Raw genomic sequence first — 21,876 nt, 5'->3', positions numbered from 1 at the left:
TAATGCTTGACATCTACAAATTAAAAGGAGAGGTTTATTTTAGCTCACATTTTTAGCCCATAGTTGGTTAGCTGAAAGGCAAGATGGCTTGGCAGAGGGGTGTCCTAGAGGAGAAACAGTTCATGGCAAGAGAAGACAGCAAAAACAGTCAAACAAGGGAGACAAGACTCTTTTTGCCCCTTATATTTACGCCAGCTCCTACACTAGGGCATGTGTAGAAATCATGTCTCTAATTCTATCCAGAACTGTGCCAAACCAATCAGTGGACTGATCTACTAATCACACACCCTCAATCCCAGCATCACACACTCTAGATTCAGCCACCTCTAAAAAACCCCATGACCAAATGAGGCTCTGGCAGGACATCTAGACCCAAACCATAGCAGCTTCCTATTTATTTCACTTTTGGGAGCACTGTGACTAATTAGCCAACACCATCTGACCTTTGTGAGTCAGAGCATTCTGAGTATTACTGTTCTGCTGCTGCCCGTTATGGCGAGTTGGCCTACCTTGTTTTTGGTGGTTGAGCACTGTCACTTGGGCCCTGCCACTCTAGAATCCAATTAAGTTTCCCATTGAGTGACTGCAGTCCCTACTGTAAGACCTGGCATACATAGAAGAGCAAGGATATAACTCTTCAAGGATGCTGGTGCTCAAAATCTTTCTTAAGGTGGTAATGAACGTACATTTTCTGGACCCTCACAGGGAAGAGGAGTAGGTTTCAGCATTTGCATTTCCCTGAGCCTTCAAATGCCATCACCAGCAGTAAAACAAGTATCAGGCACCTGCCACTTACAGAGGGAAAGCCTGACTCCATGAGGTGGTCTGTTCCCTTTCTCCTTTGGTGACAAGACTGTTCATAGGAATGCTGCATTCTGCCCACTACCTCACATCAGAAGGTCCACATGATCTGGTTGACTCACTTTAGGTCTTAGATCACTTAAAGTCCTACAGATTTTAACAGAGAAGTTAGTCACTTATGATCATAACCATTAACCATGATTAATCACTGGAATCATTAAATGTTCTATAAGCCTTACCACAATTGCTCATTAGCTGTATCCTATAATGCACATACAAAGACTTCGGAGTAGCAGTCCCACAGAGCCACCCGCAATCAGGGTAAAAAGTTCAGTTTAGGACAGTTACACAATTCTTTTTGCCTCAAGATGTACCATATGTTCTTAGTATACATTTTATTACCTATAACAATTCTTTTTAGTATTGGCCATCTGCTTTTTTCTTGGATCAAATTGTTTTTCAGTCATATAAAACAGGAAACTCAGGAGCACTCAGAAAAGTATTGCTTCCATTCTTGCCTCTTCTAGTTCATCTTTCCTTCTAGATACCAAATTTAGTTGTTTGCTTTTCCACTGTTTCTTTTAGAAATACATGAGCAAACATCATATTGCCTTCCTGTGTTGATTTCTTTTACAGGACTAGGAGACTGATAACTTTCCACATCTTGCTTTTGCCCATATGTCCAGGAGATAGTCCCATGTACAGTTTAACCCAAAATCTCAATGAAAGATATGGACTTAAGTAGGCTTACAGATATCAAGTTTTATTTATGAAAAGGAAACTTAACCTTAAGATCCCAGAGGCCTGGGGTTAATTGTTTGACAGAGATGGCCGGATCCTGTCCCTCTAACATGATTCAATTGGTTGTAACAGATTCTCACCCTTGCCACTCTCCAATGATATTTTTCTTCTGAGACTGATTAGATGGTTTCCTGAAAAGGCATCAAAATTATGCATCACTGTAATCTGGAAGAGAAAAATAGCAAAAGCATAATACAATATACCCCCAGTTGTGGTTCAGAGTTCATGGCCTCAGTCATTTGCAGATTTTTCCTTAGAACCTAATTACGAATTGTTCATGGAACCCCGCAGTTTTGCAGAACTATAAACATCCTCTATAGTTCTTTTTCTGGTGGGAGGTTTGCAAGTGGCCAATCCTACAGTGCTAGTCAGTTCTCCTTGCTCTGATTGGCTGCTGCTCTGTAACCCATTCCCAGCAGATGCACCAACAGTCCCGCATCATAACAGGTTGCTGTACCCTAGCTATCTGGGTTTGTTCTTAAAACCATAAGACCCTGAAGGTGCCAAAATGCCCTGCATCTCCTAAGGCTTTGTTAATACAGTATTAAATTAAATTACATAACTTCGGGAGACATAGCATAGTCAGAGTTTAAACTATAAAAATGGACATTTGTAGGCATTTTTCTGGCAGAATCTGAAATTTGCATTTTTTCACAATTCACAGGTGCTTTAGGAACATAACCTCTGTGAATTTTGGGGGGCCATTGTAAGAACGATGTGATCTAGATTTGTGTTATTTTAAGATAAGTTTAAATGTAACAAAGTAATCATAATGAATAACATGGTACTTATGTAGATTGTTTCAGGGACTCTGCTTAATAAAGCTGATAAATATTTGCATGTTTAAAAAATTGATTCTCCAAAGTTGGGTTTATTTAAATATATGTTTATTAAGTAGAATATTAAAATACAAATAATAGTCTTTCTCTCCATGCACAAAAGCCCATTGGATATTAATGAGTCTTTCAGTAACCTGCAGAGAAAAGTGACTGATGGTGAAAACCTCAGCGCTTCAGGGCGTGTACCACACTGCTGTGCACACACACGCTGCTCACTCTGCTTTAAAACCTAGCTTCTTTTTGGTCTTGCTGTCATTATTACGCGTCTGTCTTGAACTGTGAGGCCATCAGAAGGGAGGCCCTAGCATTGCTGCTCTGGTGTTTCTGAGAACCCCAATGTCTGGCTAAGCTGGCGCTCAGCTTCTTTCTGTCTTCAGATCCCACAGATGCTGAAGTAGCCTTCATCCCTCAGACCTCTAGCTCCACTAAACCATCCTGGGCGATCACATTTTTTACAGTAGCGCTTTTCTGAAGACCTCCAACAAATCAAACTTGCACTGCGGGACCAAGGCCACATCTGTTTACCTGCCAGAACAGTAGCACTAGGTGGCAGGAGCTTCAGTAAAATGTCCAGCTCCTTTTCCCATCAGCTTTGAAAGAAATTGCTTCTCAATAAGAATTTTGATTTGGGGGTTTGCATTGTTTCAAAATTTGGCATAATTTTGAGACAATATTTTTTATATCCTACTAGTTTAAATTTGTAAAATCGAACTTCCGTCCCGTGAAGTTTGTTGGTACTGTACAGACCTGATGGCTTGCTTTTGTACTGCACAAGCGGCAGCTAGGGTCGCCCAGAGTAGCTCTCTAGGTTCTGCCCGCACTTACAGCCCGGACGCCAGATCCTTGAGCGGAGAGATTCCATGTGCTTCCGTCCTGCATTCTAGTCCTTCTTCCAAATGGGAGAAGAAAACCCATGCCTTAGTCAAAACGAATTTAAATTTTCCACTGATTTTTAGAATTTAGAAAATTTATTAGACAGGACCAGATAACTTGAATCTATTAAATTTAGGTTGCTACTATCCCTCTTTGGCCTCTTAATATTCATTCAATGTTGAAAAATACAGAAAAGGAGAATTTCTTTTTTTTAAGTATAGAAAACTCCTCACATAAACCGACTGTGTAGTACAAATGTGTGGTTCCTGTTTGGACCTTACTTTGTAAAAACTAACTTGTGTAATACATTTTGGGGACAATTCTAGAGATTTGGATAAGGAGTCAGAGCTAGATGATATTAAGCAATTATTGTTAATTGTCTTAGGTGGGATGATGGAATTATGGTTTGAAGAAAATGTGCATTTTTAAAGAGATGGATGAAAGGTTTGGAGGCTGAAATATCACGAAGGCCATCTTAATGTCCCGTATTTCAGAATAGGAAAATCCAGCATGGCAGAGTTCACAATGTTAGATGTGGATTGTTGGGTATTACATGTCCATACTGCTTCACTGTAAGTCGGAAATTTCGCAGGTAATATCTTCTAAAGGGAATTAGGCTTAGGAAATTTAGAGCCCTATAGTATAGCACAGCTAAAAATTATACTTTACAGCTGCCTCATCATCCCTTTCCTCCTCCACCCTCTCTGCTATGAGAACTCAGTACTACTTCTGTTTTCAATAAGATTCCTTTCCCTTTAAAAATCTGTATACAATGAATGCCTTTAGGCTTTCATGATTTTCATCACCATACACACAGCGTACATTTAATATTCATCAAAGTGAGACTTTTTAAATGACATTGAGCCTGACATAGACCATCAGGGTGCCTTCAGGCCTCTCTATGCATAAAATAAACCCATGATTAACATGTATGTGCTGTATCTATTAACAAAGCATTTTATCTCAGTGTGCAAAGGAGGAAAATATTGGCTTTAGAAAAATAGAACTCTGAATTCCTAGCAAATGATACAGATTTGAACCAAACTTATCTCTTCACCAAGTATATCTACATGGAGAACAAGATGGCAATAAAATGTGCAGAAAACACTATTAACATTTAGCAGTAGTCATGCAAATAATAAATGTGTAGCTGTTGTCTTCACTCATTATTTTAGAGAAGGTGCAAATGATTTCAGCAACCCTCAGCTGTTCCTTCCCATGTTGTTATAAATAGTTCTATGTGATAAGTTTAGCATCTCTAAGCTTATTCCACAGTATAAGGGGCTCCTCCTCCTCCTCTTCTTCCTCCTCCATCCTCCCCCTCCCCCTCTCTTTTTGGGTACCAGGAATCAAAGTCAGGGTCTCATGCTTGCTAGGCAGGTACTACACGGCTGGACTACATCTCCAGCCCTCCCATAGTTTAGACTTAAAATTTACATGCTTTTCTTATTTCTTTCCTGCTTCATATACCCAAGGGAGAGTAGGGGAATGGGAGAAAAGGACTCAAGTTGTATCATGTACAAGTACAAATTCCCTATGATTAATGTGATCATTATGTATACCTAAAATGTACCAATAAACCTAATTAATAAAAAAAGAGAATGTTGTATCTTGCATGTAAAATTAGTCTTAATAATGACCAGCAGACCTGAAATTCTACACACTAATAAAAAATTCTATAATACTTGCTGGAAAGATATTTTAATTTTAAAGTCAGGGAGATGTAATGGGATAATTTTAAGTGGTGGTTCAATTTTTTAAAAAAAATAGATGATAGGTATACACGACAAAATTCCTAAATATATAATAGTGTATAGTTTTTTAATCCATTCCTTTCTCCCAACTGCCCAAGTCTTCTCCAAGGCAACCAGATCTCTCATTTCCACGTGTATCTTGCAGAGGTGGCTTATGTATGTCACTTAATTCTAATTTTAATTATTTATTTAATAAATAATGTAGTTTATTTATTTCAGATGACTCCAGAATTGATGATAAAGGCATGCACTTTTTACACTGGAAATTTGTTAAAGACCCATTTTTGGTAAGAATGTGATTTTTCTGACAAAATTGGGGCATAAGGGAAGCATCACTTTTTAATCCTCTCTGTTTATTTACTAATGTATTCTTCTAACATCAAAATATGTTTTTATGTGTTTTATTTTTACCTGCAGCGCATGGAAAGACTTAGCAATAACTCTTGTAAGTGAAGAAGACCTCCTGGCTGAAAAAATTGAAAGAGCAGAAGCACATTATCATTTCAGCCTTAAAAAATCTTCATTTCATCAATGGCAGGCTTATGTAGAAAAGGCAAAGGGAAAACTTGAAGGTAAATCCTTACATGATAACAATTACTTTTGTACACTCAGATGAACCTGGTTTTATGTTTAGAAAATTGCTATGTTTACAGAATTGTTATGAAATGAAGGCAGAACCACTAATTTAAAATACTTAATGAGATTTATGTGAGAAGATTTTACTGTAATGGAGACTGGTGTATTTTAAACCAAATCCTGTTGTGTATTTGTCTATGTGTATACCTAAAAGTAACTAGGGATATTCTGTGTTTTATGTAACAGAGAATGCTATATTCTGGGTAGTACCAAAAAATTGACTATTTCTGCAGAGAGTTCTACATTTGTTACAAATCTTTCATTTAATGTGCATGTGAGAAAGCTTGTTTTTCTTACTTGAGACTTAGTTTTTATGAGCAATAGTGTGCATGTGTGAGTTTAGCAGTTGGGATAGAAGACTCTTGTCTTTTGCTTAGGTTTTTTTGCAGACTCATTTATATTTGGGGTAAATCAGCAAATCAGTTCCTTTTGACCAGCTGTTGAGAGCTGATGCTTTTAACGTTTAAGTGTAAATGTAAATGTAATGAATTGAGTCAGTATGCTTCAGACAAACTGAAACCGACAAAGAAAGAAACTAGGCCTCCTATATACACCTGTCTGGAAGGAACAAAAAATATTAGAAAAGAAGGCAACAAGAAAGGGTCCTCAGTCCCCAATCTGGAGAACACTTATCCAAGAAAGGTAAATGCAAAGGAGAATGAGGACAGAAAACATGCAATATCAAGCATGGCACCAATAGATGTAAAGCTATATCTTCCAGGACCTCATAGATGAGCTCAAAAGTGAAGTATTTAACCAAGCAAAGCAAGATGTAAGTAGAATAGTTAAAGAAATGCTAAGCACCTCCCAAGAAAAAACAGCTGGTAGAATGGAAGAACAAAAAAAAAAGGGGGAGAATTGTTTGATGGAGAAAATAGAGAAAACATAGAATACGTGAAGCAGGTTCAAAGAGATTACCAGGAAACTAAAAACTCTATTGAAAGCTGGCATAACAGCTTGAAAGAAACTAAGGATAGACTATCCGAACTGGAGGAGAGGTTTGTAATGTGGGAACATGAAAGGAAAAACTTCTTAAAAATAATAAGGAAACAAGCAGTAACAATACAAAGGCTAGAAGATGACAAGAGGATCTATAACTTAAGAATAAAGAATGTAAGTGAAGAAGCAGGGGTACAAAGAAAGGAACTGCAAAGGCTATTCACAGAAATAATCAAGGAAAACTTCCCAAACATAGGAAAAAGTAAAGATGCTCAGATGTATGAGGCATACAGAATTCCAGCCACCTACAATCAAAACAGAACTATACTCAGGCGTATAATAATCAAGATTTCAGAAATCCAATATAAGAACAGAATATTAAAAGCTGTCAGAGACAAGAAACAGATCACTTACAAGGGAACACCCATCAGAATTACAGCAGACTTCTTGGCACAAACCATCAAATCTCGAAGAGTGTGGGCGAAATAATCCAAGCTTTGAAAGACAATAACCTCCAGCCAAAATTGATATATCCTGCACAACTGTTCCTAGAAATTAATGAAGAAACAAGGTGCTTTCAAGATACAGAGGACCTCGGGGAATTAGCAACCACCAACCCAACTCTACAGAGAATACTGCAGGACATTCTAAAAGAGAAAAGTACCAGAATTCCAGAAACAGTGGCAGAGCGGCCACAATTAATGGAGCAGAAAGCAAAATGAAAAAGACAAACAGACAACTACTGACAGAAAAAGAGCACAACAGAAATGAGGCAAAGAAAGTTGGATATAATTTCTAATATGGCCTAGATACGCTAACTTAAGGGAAAAAAGAGAGAATTGCAGGCAGAGTGGATCAAGAGGTAGGGTCCACTGAGAGGCTCTTTATAGGAAATATAATTAGCCTGAAGAAGGTTATATGGACCAAAATCAAACATGAGAAAACAGAACTCGATGTGATAGGGAACCAGAGAGTAATAGGGGTAACTAGACCAGGTCGAACCAACAGGCTTTAATAAATGAAGAAATATAACTAGAAATTCAGTCCAGGAGTGAGAAAGTTCGGAAACACTTAGGTAAATAGCAGGTTGCCCCCCACAATACAAAACTGTGAGTGTTGGGGAGACCCAAAAATACACAGTTCATTCTGGGGGAGTAAAGGGGAGGAATAGTCTTCAAAAAAAAAAACAGCAGAAAATATAGTTAATAGTGTATCAGGAATTAAAACCCCAATTACTCATACCACTGCTTGGTTGGAACTTGTTCTGTCCTAGTTTGTATACAAGCACTGGATCTGAGGGTACAGACAGCTGTCCCGAAGATATCAGGACACAGCACAGTGGTCATCTTTAATTTCCTATTAACTCAATCAGGATCCCTGTATGACTTATACTGTTGTATCATGAGTGATCTTAGTTAAATCTGACTTGTTTGATTGCTGCTTATTATTGACAGATTTTATTCAAAACCGTTAGGTTGCTGGTATCAAGTTGAGGAGTATAGACAACTATACTGAAAATGACAATGATTCACCATGATATCCATTCTGATTTGATTACTACCTGTTTTTGTAGCTCTACACCATCTAAAAAGTTATATTTCTAGTAATCCTGTTATGTACTGATGTGTTCAATTATACTTTATCTGATGATATAGCCAATTCTGTTGATGATAACAAGAAATAGCACAGTGACCATGGTAGAACTCCTTATACAGCAGTTTTATATGTCTTTTTAGTTTTATGTGTCTACAGGAAAAATTTAGTTCTATCCTGCTTTGTTCTGTTTCTCCCTCTAATATAGAAAGGATAGAAATACATGTTTAGACTTAGATTTGCGTAAAGCAGTTTATATGAACTGCATAAGCAGTTTATGTGAACTGATCTTATGACCCAAGATGAAATGAACAAATACTTTGAAGGAAAGAAAGGGGCATCCAGTGCTGATTCTGGAGTGTTATGGTGTGAAATCCAGCAATATTATTAATCTTTGTTCAGAAGGATTTTAATCTAATAAGTTTTGTTAGGTCTCAACATAAATGAAGATATGGATAAATGCATACATGCTAAGTGTATAGGATTGATAGCCATATTACTTAGTTTTTGTTGGATAGTTGAACAGAACTGTTTGCAGTCTCCCTGGTTGAATTCCCATTTATATGTTCCACTTGTGTATCTTGAACAACTATTTGTGGGGGGACAATATATATACATCAACTAGTGATTTATTACTGTTTATTTCTTTTCTTTGAAAGTATGTACTATTTCTTCATGTTTTCTATTTTTGTTTAGTCTTTCTTTAAATAAAAAAAATGTAATGAATTAGGAACCGTCTAATTGGCTAACTCACATTTTGCAGGGTTATAATAGGTGATGGCTACTTTAAAAATTCCTGTCATGAGTGAACTGCAAACTTTGTGGTGAATGCAGATTAATTTGTAGGTTAGAACAGCCTCCCTACAAAATTCTTTTCATGTCCACCAGAGGATATTAGTAAACTTTCTGTCATGGAGGCACAGTGCCCAACACCCACAACTCAAAGGAGAAGTTTGCTTTGCTGGCAGCTTCAGTCCCTGAGCAGCTGGCTGTTAGGCCAGGCCGCAGGCCGAAGGGCCTTGGGGGAACAAAGCAGCTCAGTTCCAGGAAGCACGGCAGGAGAACAGAACCAGAGCAGGGCTGAGGGACGGACTAGAACACAAGGCCGTGCCCTGTGATGACCCAGCCTGCCACTCCTAAAGTGCTCTGCTGACCTCTGGGTGGATCCCAGAGCCCATCAGACTGAAATCCCACCCTATCTGCCACACAGTCCTCTTGCCTCTCATCACCTCTGTTCTGCCGGCTTCCACAGCGTCTATGTTTCTCTTTTTAGTATTCTTGCCCTCCCTCTGGCCCTCTCCCAGCCCCGCACCTTCTCTTATTCTCTGTAAACCCGCCTCTTGTTCACTTTGCTGCTGTCTCGTTCACCTCCGATCTGTTTCTCACTGTTACGGTGAACCTAACAAGTGCAAGGCTCAGTATTCTTTCCTAGTCTCCTAATTCTACCCACTTGTCTCTTTTCAATATTTTCCCACCTACCTCTTGCCCTTTTTTGTCTTATCTAGTTATCATACCACTCAGGGGCATACATTTTTAAAGTATTTAGTATATTTATGCAGTAAACATTCATGTTCCCGTTGTTAACCCAAGTCACATAATATCACAATGACATAATGTCTTAGAACTATCTAAGTCATCTTAATTTGTTCCCAGAAGGTTTTTATATTATGATAAACAATTCCTTTGTTTCAACGAAGCTGTTCACGACTAGGCTGCCTATCAACATATGACTCGATGCATGTAACAATTATGTAACATTTTATAACTTGCTTTGTATTTTCCACTTCTAAATTCTATATACGACTTCTAAATTCTATATAAACTAAGCTCTCTGTAAATTCAGTGCTGTTGCCTTTCAACAGTTCTCCAGTGTAAAGATTAAACACTGTCTTCTTATCTCTTCCGTGCAGAGTCCTTCTTTCAGTCTGGTTTGGCTTGGCTTGGAATTTTCTTGCAACAATCTAATGTGACCTTGAAAGCCTACAAAATATTACTTAAGTAGATGTAACTTAAAGTATATAAAAACAACCTTCTTGCATATTAAGTGCTAGGCAAATAGGAATTTCTGATAAAATAGTATAATAATTTCTCACAAGATGCTTTTATTTTGGAGCTGCTATAACTTAATAAAAATTAAAATCAACCTGAACATTTAAGTATATGGAGGGCATTTTGGTAGAAAGCAATTCAAGCAAAAGGCATTTAACTAAAAATGAATATAAAAACTTACTATCTTAAATCATTAACTTTTTTCCTTTTCATTTTTTATTAGTACGTGTTTGTAGTACGTGATAATTACATTTAACATGGGGAGTCTGTGCATGTTCATAACATATTTGAATTCTTGTTTTGTCCGCTTCCCTCCCATCCTTCCCTGCATCTTTCGACTCTTGTTCTTTGCGTTTGCGAGAGCTCTACTGGAGCCCCGGGGTGCAGCCAGTCAGTGCGCGGTACTTACACCGCAAAGGCTCTATTTCCATTTTTTCTTCAATTCTCACTTTTATCCCTTTTTATGCATCCCTAGTCCCTCCCTCTATCTCTTGTTCCCCTTCCACATGAGATCTCCTCATTCCCTATTATCTATCTTTTATTTTACTCTTCGATTTCTCATATAAGAACCATGTGGTATGTAAAGTGATGTATCTGATTTATCTCCCTTAATATTATGATCTCAAGGTGCATCCATTTTCTACAAATGACTCAAGTTTATCCTTCTTTATGGCAGAGTAATAATCCATCAAATCATTAACCTTTTTAAAAAAAGAGAATAAAACCAAAGTACAACAGAATAAAGCCAATCAAAACAAGACATTGTAAACTATACAAGTCTTCAAGACAAGATAATAGGAAATTAACAATGACTACCACAATGCCTCTTGTTATCTTCACTATAGCTGCCCATGCCATCAGACAAATCATTGACTTTAGAGCCAGTATTTTTCATGTCCATTCAAAAGCATTGAAATTTCTAAGATTATTGTCCTTTGAAGTAATCAATTAGATAACTCTGACTTTTTTAGTTCCTCTGTTTGGGAGCTGATTTTTTTTTTTGTACCAGGGATCTAACTGACAACCTTGTGCTTGCCAGGCAGGCGCTTATGCCGCTGAGTTAAATCCCTGGCCCTTGGGAGTGGAATTTAAAACCAAAATCACTCAGCATTCCTGACTGAACCAAAATACTTAAAGCACAATGAAGAAACAGTAGTAGTTCAGTAGATGACTTAGCTGAACTGAGCAGAGATGCAAGGATAAGTGCTTATTATTTCTCAGTTTCGTAAGAGCAGCCCAATTTGAGAATTGCTAAATAATAAAACAAATGGAGTTCTAGGCTTCCTGAAGAGCCTAGATTTTAGATCAAAACAGCAAATTTCGGCTGGGCGATGCCCTGCAATCACAGACTCGGGCAAGAGGAAGGCTGTAATGTTCCAGCCCTGCTGTTGAAAACTGGTCCCTGTATGTCTTGCTACCTGTATAATAGTCAACAAGACTCAAAAATTTCTTGCCAAAGTTTAAACGTTAGAAATAGTCATATAAAGTCCAAATATCCAGCTTCTATTGAAAAGCAAAGCAAAGCAAACCCCCAAATACTGAGCCTGTACGTCTGAGAGAATATGGGTTGGCTGCACCTAGGGACCACAGGACAGCTTGAAAGACTTGCTTTGGCATCCTTTGTCCTGGACAGAAGGGGATCTGCTCAGCTACAGGGCACCTCATTGATTCCAAGGCAAGGGATGTGAATACTACCTGGACTGAATTTCTTATGAATAAGTTTAGAAGCTCCCCCACCCCTTTTTTTTGTCTTTTTGAGAAACAGGGTCTCACTATGCAGTTCAGGCTAGCCTTGAGCTCAGTTTGAGCCTAGGCTGGCCTCAAACTCACAGCTGAGGCAGCCTCACAGCTGCCTCAGTGTCCTGAATGCTGGGGTTATAGGAATGTGCCATTATGCCTGGCTAGAAGCTCTGGTTTTACAAAGAACAGTTTTTTTTTTTTTTAAAGAAGTGATCCTTATCTTGCTATTTCTTTTCTTTTTCTTTCTTTCTTTCTTTTTTTTTTTTTTTTTGAGACAGGGTCTCCCTATGTAGTTCAGGCTGACTTTGAGCTCACTTTGTAGCCCAGGCTGGCATCGAACTCCCAAAAATCCTCCTGCCTTAGCCTCCTGAGTGCTGGGATTACAGGCATGCACCACCATGCCCAGTTCTTATCTTGATATTTCTATTGCATTTTAATTTCTAAGAGCAAAGATGATGCCTACTAGTCAATAACATCTGATGAGTACTATTTAATGATGCCATAAATATATTGAAATGAAACAAATACTATTAGATACAACTTTGTTGTATGTTATGTGCACAATAAAATATTAATTCACTTTAGTTATTTTAGAAGCAGCTTGAACTGTATATAACCTAGTAAATTTTCTTCAGATGCATTATTGGATTTACAACACTTACTTCGTTACCACAAGCTAAAATTTATGCTAAGAAAATGGAAGGAACAAGCAAGAAAACAACATAAAAAGAGAGACGATGAGCTGGTACATTTTAAACTTAATTTTTAAAAAGAATCTGATTCACTTAGTCATGTTGTTTCAGTGATGCTATATGTAGAGAATATTAAAATCCTATAGATTGTATATTTTTTGTGGGATCTTTGTTCTTTTAATAACTTGGTAATTTAACTTTTACTTCAGTTAACTTAAATATTTCCTAAGAATTTCTCTTGTGTCCTTTGAGCTATGAATAGCAAGGGAAAATCTTTTAACATTTAAAAAATTTAGTGATGTAGACACTAAGAATTTTGTTCAAACAAGTACTTAGAAGGGCAGAGAAATGTCTAAAGTGGAAGAGAAACTATTTTATATGATTATTTTTCTACATTCAATTTAATAAATCATTATTTCAACATTAAATGATTTTTTTATTGCTAAAACTTAGAATCTTAACTAGGATATCCACTAGGAATTATAGCAACTGAAACACAAAACCTAAGCAATCCCCTACAAACTTAAAAATATCATTCACTTGTTATCATATGTTATTACTGTATATTGTTTTAGAATATTCAGTGACTACTAGGATCAAACATAGAAACGTACTGGATTTTTTTGGTAATTGTGCTATTAATATTCTTTGAAATACAAAGTCAGGGTAATCAGGAAAGAGAAAACGGATGAAATTAAATTCCTTTCTTTTGTGGTTGCCCCTCGTCGGGCAGGATCCATACCCTTACCCCCAAATTGGTCCAGATATTGAAACTAATAGTACCACATGGACAGGAAGAGAGTCTAAGGGGACTTGATACTCGCAGAATGTTTTAGGTAGCACTAGACTCTGTGGAGGATACGGAGAAGCCTAACACACAGTTCTTACTCCTAGTCATGTATAATCGATCTGTGGATACCGAGCTGGTGTTCTTGTAGCTTGTCCTCTGGCCCTTCCTTTTCACGAACCACCTTTCCAGCACTGCCGGATAAACAGTCTATTTTAGGCACCACTGTGCGCAGCTGCTCATTCTGTTCTTTCTACCACTTTGTGTAGTCAAGTCAGTGTTTTGATCACTGTCCTCTGTTCCTAATCACTGGTTAGATGTTGAATGGTGAAACCCCCTTTTACATGTCTCTTGAGCTAATTAACCCTGAAGCAGGAGTGTTCTCTTAACCTAACCCACACACGGAGCATGATGTTTTGTACATGTCTGTTGGTAGGCTATGTATTGTACATAAGAGATATTATCCTCAATACATATGTGTGTTATATAGTTGGGTGTTCAGAGAAAATCTTTTCTCCTATGTAACTATCTATCTACTACCTATGAACACAACACATAGGTCATAGGTAGTTTGTTGGCCAAACATCATTCTGTATTCACTTAGGTTGAGTGAGGATGGCAGCTGTGTTCTGGGAGCAGGGTCCAGGGACACCTGTGTGCTGTGTGTGTGCTGGTTCTCCAGTGTGTGCCCTTCCTTAGGCTGCAGTACATGGATATATTGCACTGAAATTGTGTGTCTGTGACAGAGAAAGCAAAGTTAAAGGAGGAAAGGTTTATTTTTTAACTCACGGTTTATAGAGATTTCAGTCCATAGTCAACTGGCTCCAAGGCTGGCCTCCTCCAAGGCAGGGTGGCAGAGGGGGACTGCAGCGGAGAAACAGTCCACAGCAAGCAGGCAGCCAAGAGTATACTAGCTCTCTTTCTGTCGCTTATCTTTTACGAGGGTTACGTGTCTTAGGGTGGGTATAGCACTCACACCCTCAGCCACGACTGTGCCAAACCAGTCAGTAGACTGATTTAGTCATCATATATCCTTGATCCAGAACCACACACACTAGACCAAGCCACCTCTAAAAAGCCCACCTATGATTGCATTAGGCTTTGAGGGGACGTCTAGACACAAGCCATAGCAAGCATCTTACTTCTGCAGTTTCCAGGAGTGTATCAGTGTTAAAATGGGAACTTCCTGTCATGACAAATTGGTCAAGTTCCTAAATAATTCCCTTCCAACTCCCCTCCTTTTTGGTTATGTCTGTGCTTATACCCTACATGCCAGGTCTATTATCAGAAAGACCACTTTTGGGCCTCACTTTCCTAACAAACAAAAAGAGGAGGCCGGACAGATCTCTAAGGTGGCTGCTTGTGCTGTATGACAGCAAACAGAAATAACCTGTAAAGCTTTGGTGGTTCAGGGAATATTAAAGGTGCCTATGGAAAATAGCATTTTTTGTAATAATGATGATAATAATGTTTAATTGGTGCTGTTATTGTTTAAAATAGTATGCTTGAAACATTGTACATGAATCTATCTTCTCATATGACACTTAACAGCATTTCCATGGAAATTATAAATTATTTTTGTTGCAGATATTAAAGCATAAACTTCAATTAAGAAAATGGAAAAGCAAGTCAAAAATGAAAACATCTGAAGAAAGTGAAGAAAGTATTTCTTTTGAGCAGAGTGTGTCTGAAGCCCACCTTGTCCATGACGCTTCACATTGTGACATCTCACTATTACCTGAAAAGGCAGTATTACAGGTTTGTATGAATTTATTAAGTATTTGTAAATTTAAAAAATTTTTATTAGTACATGTTTGTGGTATGTAGTGAATTCATCAATTTTGGATAGTTGTAACAAATACATAATACATCTTAATATTTTTACACCCCCTTCTCCTCCTTTGTCCCCCTCCCAATATCTCACCTTCCTCCCATTTGCCAAAGATGTCTTCTCCTATTTCCTCGTCTCTTTCAGCTTGCTCTTTGACTTATTTATACTGAGTTTCTCCTGTAACAGAAGCCATGCCCTATTGGAAGCGGGGTGTCTCACTTATTTCACTTAACATTATGATCTCAAGGGACACCCATTTTCCCATAAATGATTCAAACTTATCTTCCTTTATAGCACAGTAGTACTCACTTGTGTAGAAATGGTATGTTTTCTTTATCCATTCATTTGCTGATGAACACATAGGTCGCTTCCACGATTTAGCTGTTGTGAAATGTGCTGCTATAAACACAGATCTGCATGTATCACCGTCACATAACGTCTGACTCTTTCTTGAAGATACCGAGAAGGGAAATAGCTGGGTATTTTAAGTTTTTTGAGGACTCTTCATAGTGATTTCCTTAGTTGTACTAGTTACATTACCGCCAGCAATGCAGAAAGATTCCTATTTCCCTGCAGCCCTGCCGGCATGTGTTATTACTTGACGTGGAGTAAAATGGAATACCAGTGTTATTTTAATTTGAATTTCTCTAATTGTCAGTGGTGAGTGTTTTTTCGTGTATGTATTGGCCATTTGCACTTCTGAGAAGTGTCTATTTCTGTTGTCCTTTGTTTGGTTGGCTCTTTTAATCAGAGAAGTGTTTTTATTTTTAGTTCTTCATATATTTTATGTATTAATCCTCTGTCCAAGGTGTAATTGGCAAAAAATTTTCTGTTCAGTTGGTTGTCTCTTTCTTGTTATTTCTTTTGTGGTGCAGAAGCTTTTTAGTTTGACTTGATATAAACTTGTTAATTCTGGTATTATTTCTGTGGAATTGGGGTTCTGTTCAGAAAGTCCTTGCCTTACACCTATGTTGGGAGTTTTATTTGTTTTGTCTCCCAGGAGAATGTTTCTGTTTTAACGTGTAGATCTTGATCTATTATGATTTTAGTTTGGTACATGGTAAGAGATATGGGTCTAGATTCAATCTCCTGCATGCAAATAGCCAGTTTCCCAGCACCCTGTATTAAAGAGGCGTCCCCCAGTGATTGTTTTGGCACCTTTGTCAAAGATCAAGTAGCTATATGTGCCTGAAATTATTTCCCTCTCCTCTTTCCACTGATCCACACGTCTGGTTTTAACAATAGTAAATATACATCAGGTGTAAACATTAAAGCTTATTTTAATAATTTCACCCTTTTGTCAGTATTCATTACAGACCTGTTATATTTGTGTTGTTAGACAGATGGAGAGTAGGTAGAGGAAGACAAGGAGGCAGTATAATGAGTAGAGAAGCACAAAAGTAACGTGGGGAGAGAGTCAAAAGACAGGAGGGAAGAAACACTAGAAGAGGAGCAGGTCAAAGAGGAACCCTTGAAACTAAAACATAATAATCAGCAATACCTATAAGCAAAAATCTGTCCCCTTCCCCCAAAAAAGAAGAGAGTGAAAACAGAATAGGGAAAACAAAAAAAGAAAACCAACCAGCACGACCCAAATCCAACAATGTAGCTAAGTCACAATAACTACAGTTACCAAGGTAACAATCAAAATAAAAATCAAAACCATGGCAAAGTCGCTTGGGCATGAACCCAGCGCGCTCTATGAGGGCATCCAGGCTGCTTCTGAGCAGCCATGTGGTTCCCGCGTGAAGCCTGCCTGGAGGACAGCTGCTCCCTTCCAACCCACCCCTGGTTTCAAGCTCAGGGAGTGCCCCATCTTGATCTTATTTTGTTTTAAAGAACTAAAACTGATGAAATTATTATAAACCTCATCTTAAAAATGTTTACATGATTTTATAAAATATAGCTTAGGAAAAAGTTAATCCTGCAACAATAAACCTCACAGGGCAGTCACATTGTTTTATTATTATAAAGTCACACAGAGCCCAATAAAAATGTTCCCATCCATAGTTTCAATCATAGAACCAAAGGTAAGGCACAAACCAGGAGCTCAGCATTGTATGGTCCTTGGGAAGAGAGAGTGATTTGGATCAGGTTCTGTCATGTCAGTGCTGTGTGCCCTGGACACACTATTTAACCTTTCTGAGCTTCACTTTATTTGAGCAAGAAAGTGGCTAGAAGTATGCCACAGGGCCAATCAGCTATCAGCCGGGAGTGGTTCAAGCCTGCAGGCATCTCCACGCCCTCCTCCTGCAGGCTCTCCTTGCCTCTCAGAGGTGGAAAGGCCACCGCTCCCGGCGCTGTGCAGTGCCTCTCTGACCACAGATGTCTGTGTCAGCAGAACCAGTTTTCCCTTCCTTCTCCTGCTCTCAGCGCCCAGTTGTTCCTGCTCACACGGAGCCTGCCCATAGTCCTGGGTGCGGTGCTGAGTGTTCGGTGCACAGCCCTCCTGCTGTGTGTGGGCAGAAGAGGCTGGTGGTGGAGGTGATGATGATGATGATGATGATGACCGGATGCGCTGGAGAAACCTTTTTCCTCCCTGGTGTCCCACCACCCGCTGGCCCTGGCCCTGGCCCTGGAGCAGGGTGCATGGGCGCGTGGCAATTACATTCTGAGATTTCTGTTTCCAGCATCTGGAGCCTCTCCGCCACCAGTGGGGAGGATAGTGTGATTGTGCGTCCCTCTGCCGTACGGTCACTGAAGGGCTGGCTCGCTCCCTCCCTGATCTGAGCCTTTTCCCAGATGGTGCCTGCGCTGGGCCGGGGTGGGGAGTGGGCTGCCATGATCTAGGAGTAGACCGGTTTCCCATCCCACCCTCTAGACGCTGGGTTTTAATCCTGCTGGGTTATCTTTCCCTGTATCCTCCGGGGTCACTCTTTACCTTTCCTGGTCCCAGGGTTGGAGACACTCAGCACCGCAGTTTGTCGAGACAAACTGTCAGTCACTGTGGATCTCCTAGTTCATCCTGTGATGAATCTTCACGTATATGTGTTCGCTGGCGTTAGGATAAGTAGGTTTTGCTCATTATTTCCTACTTACTTACAAATTACCTGTTCTGATTTTGACTTTTTTCCAATTTTAATTTCTACAATTTTTATACTGGTCTGTAATAGCTCTCTGTATACAGGAAAAGGCAGTATTAGTCCTTTGTCTGGAATATATCTGGAGGTTCTTTTACCCAGACTTGCGGCTTTTTTTTTGTCTGTGGAGTCTTTTGATAACATAAAATTCAAAATTTTAGGTAATAAAGTCCTTGCTTTTGCCTAATTATTTCTCTTTTTAGTTGTTAGTTGTTTTTCTGAGCTATATCACACTCTTTCTTACAATTGTGCAGTTTTTTTCTCTGAAAATTCATGCTTTTTGACATAAAAGTTTGGCTATTTCTTTATTTTATCAATAACTGTTCCAATGTTTACACTATACATTTTTAAAATATCATGGGTTACCTTAAAGTAATATGTTACTTCACATATAAGAATGTCAAAACAGTATGATCCTATTCTCCCCGTCTTTGTTTTTTATATTATTGACATATACTTTGTTTCTGTGTGTTTATAAATTCTACTGCATAATGTATTGTGTTTGTTTTAAACAGACAATTGTGTTTTATCCAGCACATTAAAAAAAAATTAACAGCCTCAGACTTCAGAAAATTTACAAGTATGGTACAACTAATTTTTCCATTAAAAAATCTGAGAATAATTTGCCACTGTGGTGCCTTTCATACCTGTGTAGTGCTGGTGTAAACTGGCCTTCTCAGACGCAGGTCAGGTTTCTTCAGCTGTCTCAGTGTTTCAGCAGATGAAGCTGTCATGACGCCTTGGTCGTCTGCAGTCTGGAACAGTTCCTCGGCCTTTCCTTCTCCTGACCTTGGCATGAGGATTAGGCAAGTTTTACTGTAGACTGGCCTCCATTCCAGCTTGTTTTATGTTTCTTCTTCAGTCGATTATTCATGTTATGCATTTTTATTAAAGCATCTTTTCTGTTATTGCGTCCTCAGGGGCACAGGATGTGCGTTGGCAGGTGCCTTCCTCTCGGACGGCACTGCCTCAGGCTCCAGGGCCTTCCTAAGAGCTCCGCACCCTCAGTTTGCCCTCCTTTTCCTTCTCGGGGCTCTGAGAGTCCACTCTGGCCTATTCCTCCTTGGGGACAACCTCCTTACCTTTCTGGACTCCAAAACTCTGTACCAGGCTGCTGCTTTGGGTGCGTAGCCTCCTGTCCACACTCCCTCTGCCGCTCTGCCCTGGACCTCCTCTGTGCCACTTACCCTGGCATGGGTGGTATGTCAGTCAGTTCTTGGTGCTGTAGCAAAATTCCTAACAAGATCCACTTAAAGGAGGAAAGGTTTATTTGACTCATGGATTTAGAAGTTTCAGTTCATGGTTAACTGTCTCCATTGCTTTGAGGTTTGTGGCAAAACCAGTACATCATGGTGGAAGGACATGGCAGAGGGAAGGTGCTCCCCTCTTGGGAGCCAGGAAGCTGAGAGAGCAGCAAAGAGCCCTAGAAAAAGGCTGAGGGACAAGCTGCATTTCCTGAGGGCATGTCCCTATGACCCATTCTCTGCAACCAGGCCCCACCTTCTAAATATCCACCGCCTCCCAGTGATGCCACTGCGTTATAAATCCATCAGTGGATTAGCCGACTGGTGAAGTTACAGCCCTATTTTATTGGTAAGACACAAAGTAATCATTAAGAACCACTCTACAGTTGTTAGTTGTATTCCCCTTAAAAAGCACAAGGATAACACTTTTCTGTTTAGAGTTGGCTTAATCTTGCTGTGACAATAAAGTAGAATATTATTTTAGCAACAGCCTCAAAATCTTCACTATCGAGTACATTGTGTGCTGCCTGTCCTGTTGAAATGCACAGGTAACAAGAGAGTAGCTTTAAATAATTGTGCGAAACTGGAAATTAATGATTCTAATACTAACATCTTGAATAATTGGGTTTGCTAAGCTTATTACTAAAGTAGAGTTTTCAAAATCATATTTTTAAAATGTAATGTATTTGACTTCTCTGGTTGACTAAGTCTTAAGGACTTAAGAAAAAAGGTACAAAGATAAAAATATAATGTGAACTGGGTCTGAACTTTGTAATTCTTGGAAGCATTAGTTTAAAACATCCATTCAAATTTGTACACGTTGACTGCTTAGTGTTTTGAAGGAATAATTGAAAACAGCAACTTGGAAATGCAATTCGAAGTGCCTTGGAAAATTCAGAGGAGCCTGTAGGCTTGTTGACCAGTTCCTAGAACCACTCAGGTTCTGCTCTGCGGCCGTTTTCTGTAGTATCATCTATCCACTGGGCGATGCCACTTACACAGCAGATGCCTGGGCTTGTGGGCCATCAGCTGAGCTCAGAGCCAGCACAGGGGTTCACAAAGACTGTGTGCAAATTGTTTTTCTTCCCTTCTGGGTCGTTTGGCACACAGCATACAAAAAAAGCCTTGTGTTGATGTTTGGGAAGTCTAAATAAAGTAGTGAAGTAATGCAGTCTTAAATGTGAAATGGTTTCATTAGTTTAATAAGTTTGTAAGTGTTGCCGTAGGCTTGTCTTTCATTTTGAGCAACTGTGACTTCATTTGTAAAAGATATAAAGCATATGAGCTCGCCAACAGTTGTGAAATCACCTTCAGATTTTACAATGCTGTTGACTTGTCTTCTCACTTGAGGGAGGAAAAAAACCATGGTTCTTACTAAAATTACATCGTCTTGTAGAAGAACCAGATGATTCAGGCTTGCTTGATTAATTTACTTGGAATTGTAAAACAAAAGAGTATTCTCAGTGACTTCTCACATCCATGTTTTGATAACCTCAGGGGTCAGTCTGACCTTAATTCACCAAAGCAGAAAGTGGTTCCAGGTTTCATAGCTGTGTCTGGTGTGAACTTCAGACCAGGGAAGGTTCCAGAACCGCAATGCTCTATCAAGGAACTCTGTGTTGATTTGATCTGCAATGAGGGTGAAAGACAGATGAAATGGAGCATCTCAAAATTGCTTGCAGAACAATTTATCTTGTGGAGATGTTATTCTCACCCTAGACCTAATTTTCATCACTCCCTCCTTAATCAGTAATGCTAAGTTTAGTAGTTTACAAATGCTTTTAATATAAAGTTTCCATGACTTTCACATGGTAGAAGCCCTCGTAATGTTAACAGGCACCAAGCTTGCAAAAATGATACAGCAGGTATAAGATGAAAAGCTGCCTCACTGAAAGAGGCACCCAGATGGCAAAGGTGTGCCCTGGAGACTGGGCAAGCTCTCTGTCCCTGGGCATGCTGCTGCATCTTTTTGTGCCTACGTTGCATCAGTTGTAAAGTGAGAATGGTTGTAAGATGGTGACCATGAGGTTGGAGATGACATCTTCTATGTTCACACTTATTCAGCGCAAATGAATGTTTACGGAGCGCTTAGCACAGTGCGTGGCATATCGCAGTTTCTCAGCAGAAGTTGCTATTGCTAACACGTTGAATGTACAAGGCTGAGTGGTGGAAAAGGCGTGGGTGGGAGGCAGGAAGCCAGTCTTCTCAACCAGCAGT

At 39.2% G+C, this 21,876-nt stretch overlaps 1 protein-coding gene across 2 annotated transcripts in view; it reads left to right on the top strand.

Moving 5' to 3' along the window:
* Window positions 1–21,876, top strand: part of Fbxl13 (F-box and leucine rich repeat protein 13) — a 203,177-nt gene that overhangs the window by 22,049 nt on the left and 159,252 nt on the right. For both annotated transcript variants that reach the window (XM_063237737.1, XM_003469858.5), the window contains exons 4-7: window positions 5,288–5,355; window positions 5,486–5,640; window positions 12,661–12,770; window positions 15,092–15,262. In XM_063237737.1, the coding sequence (XP_063093807.1) occupies window positions 5,288–5,355; window positions 5,486–5,640; window positions 12,661–12,770; window positions 15,092–15,262 (504 nt within the window). The remainder of the gene's footprint in view (window positions 1–5,287; window positions 5,356–5,485; window positions 5,641–12,660; window positions 12,771–15,091; window positions 15,263–21,876) is intronic.

The sequence above is a fragment of the Cavia porcellus genome, unplaced genomic scaffold (assembly GCF_034190915.1).
Source record: "Cavia porcellus strain 051 isolate PalLab524CR breed Dunkin Hartley unplaced genomic scaffold, mCavPor4.1 scaffold_2, whole genome shotgun sequence".
Lineage (NCBI taxonomy): Eukaryota > Metazoa > Chordata > Mammalia > Rodentia > Caviidae > Cavia > Cavia porcellus.
The sequence above is the reverse complement of the archived record's forward strand: the minus strand, read 5'-3'. Positions and strand labels throughout refer to the sequence as shown.